A 7,285-nucleotide genomic window follows, 5' to 3' on the forward strand; every position below is an offset into this window, starting at 1 on the left:
TGTTTATATAGAAATCTATTTTCATTTTCTACTCCCAAATTTACAGACCTGTTACTATTGTTTATATATAATCTGTATTCACTATCTACTCCAAAATTTACAGACATGTTACTACTTATTTATATATAATCCATTAATCTTAGCTGCGATCAGTTAGCAGGAAAGCAAGATTGGGTCTTGGAAGAAAGATTTTGGACCCAGAATACCGCTGAGCTAGAAAAGTTACCATACTGAACAAAAGTGCGTCTTACACAAAACTTTATAATACAAGGACTTAACTGAAAATAGCTGCAAACCAGTTTGTCTTGGGCAGGTTTGGGCTGAAATCTGGTCCTTCCGAGCCGGTAGCACAGACAGAGAAGGTGGGAGGCGAATCTCGTGGAATTCTCTCTCCACTGCTCGCCGGAAACAAGAAATCGCCAACCCACGAATCTTCCCTCACAACCAGTCCACACCGCCGCGCCAAGTCCCGATCTTGCCGGCCGAGCTGCACTCCGGCCGTCCCCAGTTCCCCGGCTCGACCCTCCCGCCACGAATTCGGACGGCTCGTCCACCCTGGCAGGTGAGAAATCCTCGAATTTCTTCTTCAATTTGTTTTGGCCGCGGGGAGGATTCCCGAATTTTACCTGTCTCGTTTCCCCACCTCTTGCCTGGCCCAAGTAGTTTCCATGGGTGGTCGGGGCCATTTGGGGGAAGAAAGGGGCGAGAAGAGCCCTCGTGAGGCTGACATGGTGGGCCCACGTTCTGTGGGGGATGGCTGGCATATGGTTTTTCATCGGGTTCTTGGGGCATCGTAGCCCCTGACGACAACCTGGCGATCAGCAGCTGTTATGTTGGGGGTTGCTCATCTTCTTGCCCTGATAAAAGTGCGAGCTTCCATGGAATTCATATTTTGTATCGCTGGTCAGTTGTTTCTAATGAGAGAATAAGAGGCTGGGATAGCATAGCAAACAACCATCATCATGGTTGTATTTTGGATGAAGTGGCAAATTCCTCTTACATAGGAGGAGTTGAGAACACAGAAACTCTTGGAACTACCGATTTCCTGTACTAGCGTTAGTAGGATGAATTGGCGTTAAGAAATAAAAACTTTTGTTGGAACCTTGGCTAGAGGTTTCTTTGAAAATTTCAGCAGCCCCTTTGGTCCATAACGGGGCGGGACTCATTCTATTATGATTCTTTAGATTATTCGCAATTGATGGCCGCTTGGATGACTAGAATGGCTCATTCGAGCCACCACCTCGCCTATTTGTATCCGTGCTGTTTTGTCTTGCTTAGTGGCCATGAAATTGACCTGTCTGAGCTGATCCAGGATCGCAATAGTATGAGATGGTGCACCGTCCCAGCTGTGGGCACAAGTATTCCAGTATCAGTTTGTGTTGCCTCTGTGACTTGTATGATTTGATTGATCTGCCTTGTAAACAGAACGACCAGTGGAATGATGAGATAAAGGTATTAGCGTGGATGAAAACAGAAAATGGCTGTTCCCTCTAGCATTCTGGGTAGAATATGAGAATTTTAGCTGTTTGCTATGGCAAACGACATCTCTGTAGGCTGTTAGTGCTCTCAGTATTATCTAGTACTGTACTAAATTAAATTAAACACTCCCCGTTGTCTTAAATCCAATGTGTGGTTAGTCTTCCCTGAAGTACCCGGGTTCTGTATGAAAATTGCCATATCTTACTGCTTTTTGTTTGAGGTGTCTTAATAGGGCATTAACTACCTAGCAAATCATCATACATGTTGCAAGCTGGTGGTCTTTCTCAGTAGATAGGGAGTGAAATATGTCACGGCACCTTCATATTAAGTAGTTATATTTTGTACTTTCATTAATGCAAATTGTTGGTGATCACTGCATGTCAGACTCCCCCTTCTATTAAAATAGCATGGTTCTCTAAGGAAATAAAATAGCTTTTTCTATTTGGTTCCTTACATCATTTTTTCCCTAGATGATGAACAGTATATCCACCAGCACTAGAGTCTAATCGTAGCAACTCAGTCGCTCACCTGCAGCAAATGGAATCAGGTGAAAACAACATGGGCTCGAATGATGGACCAAACAGCAAAGCTAGCTTGGCTGCGAGGCAACGCTTACGGTGGACAGATGAGTTGCATGAACAATTTGTGGAGGCTGTTACTCAACTTGGCGGTCCTGATAGTACGTATCCACACTGCAACTGTGCTTCATTACTTCTTTATATGAATACTATTTCTTCTTACTGTGTAATCACTTTATGGGACTAGATAATGTAGTTTATTTGAAATCTAAAGGTGATATAATTTTACATTAATTCATTTATATTACATGACATTGTTATATCTAGTGAAGTTTTTAGTATAGTTTGAAAATACCAGACATTCTTAAAAGTGACAATAGCATGTATATATATGATGCCGTGGAACTCAAAACATTGTTCTAAGTAGAAAGCTTATATATGGTTTTAAGCTGTCACATTATCTCAATACAACATCATATAAGCTTGGAATAAGTGAGAGAATTGTACCAAGCAAGAAGCCCTTTTAAGTGAGAGAATTGTAGCTTGATTTTTAAGACTTCCAAATCACTTGGGTGAGGATCTCCATCCATCTAAGCAATTAATAACTTTTATCAGTTTTTTCTTATGTTATAAAAGTGAAACGTAAGAATGTACTTAGGTTGTACTTATCTGTCTGTTATGTGCATTCGCACCTTTATTTGCTACAGTAATTATATAGGCTTATTATGCTTCTGCTGGCACTTTTTTTTTTGAACTTTGCTTCTGCTGACACTTGAATTCCTCAAATGCAACAGGAGCAACTCCTAAAGGAGTTTTGAGAATTATGGGTACACCAGGATTAACAATATACCATGTGAAAAGTCACTTGCAGGTACATCTTGTTTAACAGTGCCACTTGGCCTTTGGCAATATATTAACTCTTAATTTCTGATATTGAATTCCTCTATTACTGTTTTCAGAAATACAGGCTAGCAAAGTACATTCCTGACTCTTCAGCTGATGGTAGGTGAACACACTTCTCATATACTTGGTATTGTGATGTTTTTTTCAGTTCTTTCCTAATATGTATCTCTCGTGTAGGTAACAAGGCTGATAACAAAGATCCAGGGGATTCGCTAGCAGGACTTGATGGATCCTCGTATGTATAATGACCAGTTATAATCTCCATTAAACAGTAACTTATGTAAACTGTGACTGGCATGGCATGAGATGCAAGTACTGCAATGTATGCCGTATTCTACAATGCACTAAGAAATTCATCTAGCATAGTCAACTCACTTATTTTACCACTCTTTAGTTTGCATGCTGCTCGACAAACACATGCTAACTGTGGTTCCTCAGTAATTAGAAACATGAAAAAATTAGGGTGCAACCATAATCTAATTGAAATCTCTTATTTTATACTGATGAGTAATTTCTGCAAAATGGAAGTGTTCAATTTATTTTATTCCGTTCATCAATTTTTGGCCTTGAATACCCTCAGGTACACAAATACTACGCAGCAACGAAAACACGTTGATATAGCTTCAAACTGATCCATATGCATTTTTATCTTCCTTTATTTGAAAGATGTAATTTCGTTGCTTTTTGTTGGTTTATCCATGCCATGCTATCCGTAAGGGGCAAGTCTTTTGCTAATGTATAGCGACCTTTTTCTTGGAGACTTCAATTTCACTTTTGGAATTAGTGTCTTTCAGTTGATGCTGCTCCCCTGTTTTCCTCAGTTTTCCCTAGGGACGTTTGATCGTCGAGCCTTTTTCTTTACAGTGGAATGCAGATATCTGAAGCCCTGAAGCTGCAGATGGAGGTCCAAAAGCGGTTGCATGAACAGCTTGAAGTAAGTTTTTTGTTTGCGTTCCAAAAGCAGTCCAAACGCAAATGCTTGTAAAATACTTTATTTGCTGTGGTGAATTAAAAAACATGGGTTTTTCCATTCTAAAAACAGAGGAAATTTTTTAGTCAGCTAGAGGCAAAAACAAGTCCGTTCCTAATATTGTCAACTTCCACGCTTCTTCTAGTAATGGCTGCGAAGTCTGCATTAGAGACATTGTTTGCGTTTCGGTTTGTAATCTCATTCATATTTCCGAACTTGCAAATTAAGTAAATAGTTAGGTTTAATTGACCAGATGCATTAGTTGCATGCTTGCATAGCGGTAAGTTCATCAATAACCTACAATTATATTAAGTAGAGATCAATGATAAGATGTGCTGATAACATTTTCTTTAGGTACAAAGGCAGCTGCAGCTGCGAATCGAGGCACAGGGAAAGTACCTTAAGAAAATCATAGAAGAGCAGCAGCGTTTTGGTGGCGGTGGTATAAAGTCTGAAACACCTGGTGCAGGAGCTACTGTCACAGCGTCGAGCGATCAGTTCCCCGACTCTGAGAGGACAGACCCCTCAACTCCTGCACCCACATCTGAATCTGCATCTCAAGGTGCAGCTTTCAAAAGAGACAGTGGAAGCCAGACTGAAGCAATCAAGAGCCCATGTCACGATGAACCGCTGCTAACAGCAGATTCCAACTGTCATCCCGGTTCTCCTACTCTCAGTCCGAAGCACGAGAGGGCAGCAAAGAGGCAGCGAGGCAGCGAGGCTGAATTCCCGGAGGCCGAGTTATCCCTTCCGCAGCATATCTTCGAGTCGAGCTCGGGGCCGGAGTTCCAGCAATGTGCGGTGCCCTACTACTCGGGTCATTAGCCTCCCGGCAGCTACATTTTGGCAGCATCTTAGAATGGTGTCATCTAAGGGGATATGTTGTATGTTGACAAAAGTTGTTAGGTGTTTTCAGGTGGTTGTTTACATGATGCATACTTACACATGACATCTATATCTTGCATTTGTAGCGCCTTGACTTGTAACCTTATTGGCAGATGAGTTGACCAGTTTGGGTGGGGTGGGCACTGTTAGCCTGTTTTTTACATGCTATGTTTTCTACTCTTGTTCTTGAGTCTTAACACCAAGTTTATCTTGCTATGCAATTTGTTATGAGGATGATTGATGGTCAGAAATAAGACGATTAGCAGTGTTTTCATGTCAATGCCCCCTTTTAAGTGTGTACTTCGCACAAAATATAATAAAAAAATTATACCATCAAAAGTCTAGACAAAATCCCAAGTAAACATCTACAAACTTTTTTGAAAGAACATCTACTAACTTGAAACTTGTGTGCTCCTTCCATTCGGACATATAGGGCCTAATTTGCATTTTGAGATTTGCTTTGATCGTCAATAAAAGTAATACTATATGAGATGTTTGCTATAAAAATATATCACTAGAAACTAGTACCCCTTTGTAAAGAAATATAAGAGTGTGTTTAGATCACTGAAGTAGTGATATAAACGCGCTTATATTACCTCCGTTCTTAAATTCTTGACTAGATACATTCGTACGTAGATAAATATTCCCTCCGTCCGGAAATACTTGTCAAAAAGATGGATAAAAATGGTTGTATTTAGAACTAAAATATGTCTAGATACATCCATTTCTCTGACAAGTATTTTCGGACGGAGGAAGTATAAAACAAGAATTTTGAGACGAAGAAAGTATTTCTTTACAAGGGAGTAGTTTTAATATGAATTCAACGATGTACTTTTTGTGGCAACTGTTAATTCAATGGTATAGTTCAAGGGGCTCCTGCCTGGTGTTACGTGCCCCTTGTTCGTCTTTTTCCTGAGGAAGACTTGTATAGGGTCCGTCCTTAGATGAGATCAATGAAATCTATCATTTTGAAGATACAAAACATGTTAAAAAACTATGAAACTTTTTGCAGACATTCATCCATCTTTGATGTACAATCTCAAAAAGTTTCAGCTCCTAATTTGAACTACACTTTGGGCACGTTTGGTTGCATTGGGTGAAAAGTGCCTGCATTTGAGCCACATCCCAATCTAGCCTGGTTTAGTAAAAACAGGCAACAAACCAACATCTGCATGTTGTTTAGTTGTCTGCATTGCATTAATGGCCACTTTAAGGCCGGCTGTTTGGTTGCCCGCATTTGTGCTTAAGAGTGAGCAGGTGCAACCCACAACTGTTTGGATGCATACAGTTTTGTGTTCTGTTCATCCCATTCAAGTGTGGTGGCCTTACCACCACATTAGGCACAACAGTAGGTAGAGCACTACAAATAGCACAGAAAACTAGCAGCTAAACAAGCTAACATCGCATAAACAATCAACTAAACAACAGATAAGAGCAGATAAATAGCAACTAAACAACACATTTGCTAAACAGACTTAAATTTAACGACAGTTGGGGCATCACATGCCCCCTGCTTCACCACAGGGTGCTTAACCCTGGACAAAATATTAACAGTTCACGCCAAGTTCTCCGATCACCGATGCAACAAACTAATTATGAGTTCATCGAAACTACTTCAGAAGGCGACTTCACGGTCACCGATGCAGCTCGTGCCGGTTGCAGCGAACCTTGCACCCGATGGAGCTATCGTGGTTGTAGATTTGAACGTTGAGGCCTAGGCCAGAGATGCGCAGCACGACGAGGTCGTCGGGGACGATCCCGTGACGACGACAAAAGTAGTGCTAGGTCCGGCCAAGCACCATCTGCCCCTCGAAGGTCTGAACCTGCACCTAGAATTCGCATCATGTAACACCCCGGATGTAACTTTCCCAATTTGTACTCCAACTCTTGCCGTTTCCGGCGTTAAGTTAATTTATTATCTCGGGTTCGGGTTTTTGTCTCCGTGTGTTGTTGTCGTTTTCATGCATCTCATATCATGTCTTCATGTGCATTGCATTTGCATACGTGTTCGTCTCATGCATTCGCGCATTTTCCCTGTTGTCCGTTTTGCATTCCGGCGCTTCGTTCTCCTCCGGTGGTCATTTCTAGCTTTCTTTTATGTGTGGCGATTAAACATTTCCGGATTAGACCGAGACTTGCCAAGCGGCCTTAGTTTACTACCGGTAGACCGCCTGTCAAGTTTCGTATCATTTGGACTTCGTTTGATACTCCAACGGTTAACCGAGGGACCGAAAAGGCCTCGTGTGTGTTGCAGCCCAACACCCCTCTAATTTGGCCCAAAACCCACCTAACTCTGCTCCATCATCTAGAGCGTTCGATCACGATCGCGTGGCCGAAAACCGCACCTCATTTGGACTCTTCTAGCTCCCTCTACCTTTAAAGCTAGACCCCCTCCGAATCCGGATCTTCCCCCTCCTCAAAACCCTAATTTTCGTCTCCGCGCGGCCAGACATTGTCCGCCCCGCGCCGGACGTCGCCGCCGCCCCAACCGGGAGCCGCCACGTGGCACTCCGCCGCCAGCCGCCGCCGC

General features: G+C 42.1%; 1 protein-coding gene across 5 annotated transcripts; it reads left to right on the forward strand.

Moving 5' to 3' along the window:
• Positions 1-317: 317 nt before the first annotated feature.
• Positions 318-4,936, forward strand: LOC119301250 (myb family transcription factor PHL7-like). Of its 5 annotated transcripts, none has more exons than XM_037578184.1 (7): positions 318-562; positions 1,950-2,158; positions 2,792-2,868; positions 2,957-2,999; positions 3,078-3,135; positions 3,765-3,834; positions 4,225-4,936. In XM_037578184.1, the coding sequence occupies exons 2-7, from the start codon at positions 2,017-2,019 to the stop codon at positions 4,693-4,695; spliced, it is 861 nt and encodes a 286-aa protein (XP_037434081.1). In that variant the 5' UTR covers positions 318-562; positions 1,950-2,016; the 3' UTR covers positions 4,696-4,936. The 5 variants fall into 5 exon arrangements, with proteins under 5 accessions (XP_037434081.1, XP_037434082.1, XP_037434083.1 ...); XM_037578185.1 differs by having other exon boundaries at positions 1,961-2,158; XM_037578186.1 differs by having other exon boundaries at positions 2,000-2,158.
• The last annotated feature ends 2,349 nt before the right edge of the window (positions 4,937-7,285 follow it).

The sequence above is a fragment of the Triticum dicoccoides genome, chromosome 5A (assembly GCF_002162155.2).
Source record: "Triticum dicoccoides isolate Atlit2015 ecotype Zavitan chromosome 5A, WEW_v2.0, whole genome shotgun sequence".
Classification (NCBI taxonomy): Eukaryota; Viridiplantae; Streptophyta; class Magnoliopsida; order Poales; family Poaceae; genus Triticum; species Triticum dicoccoides.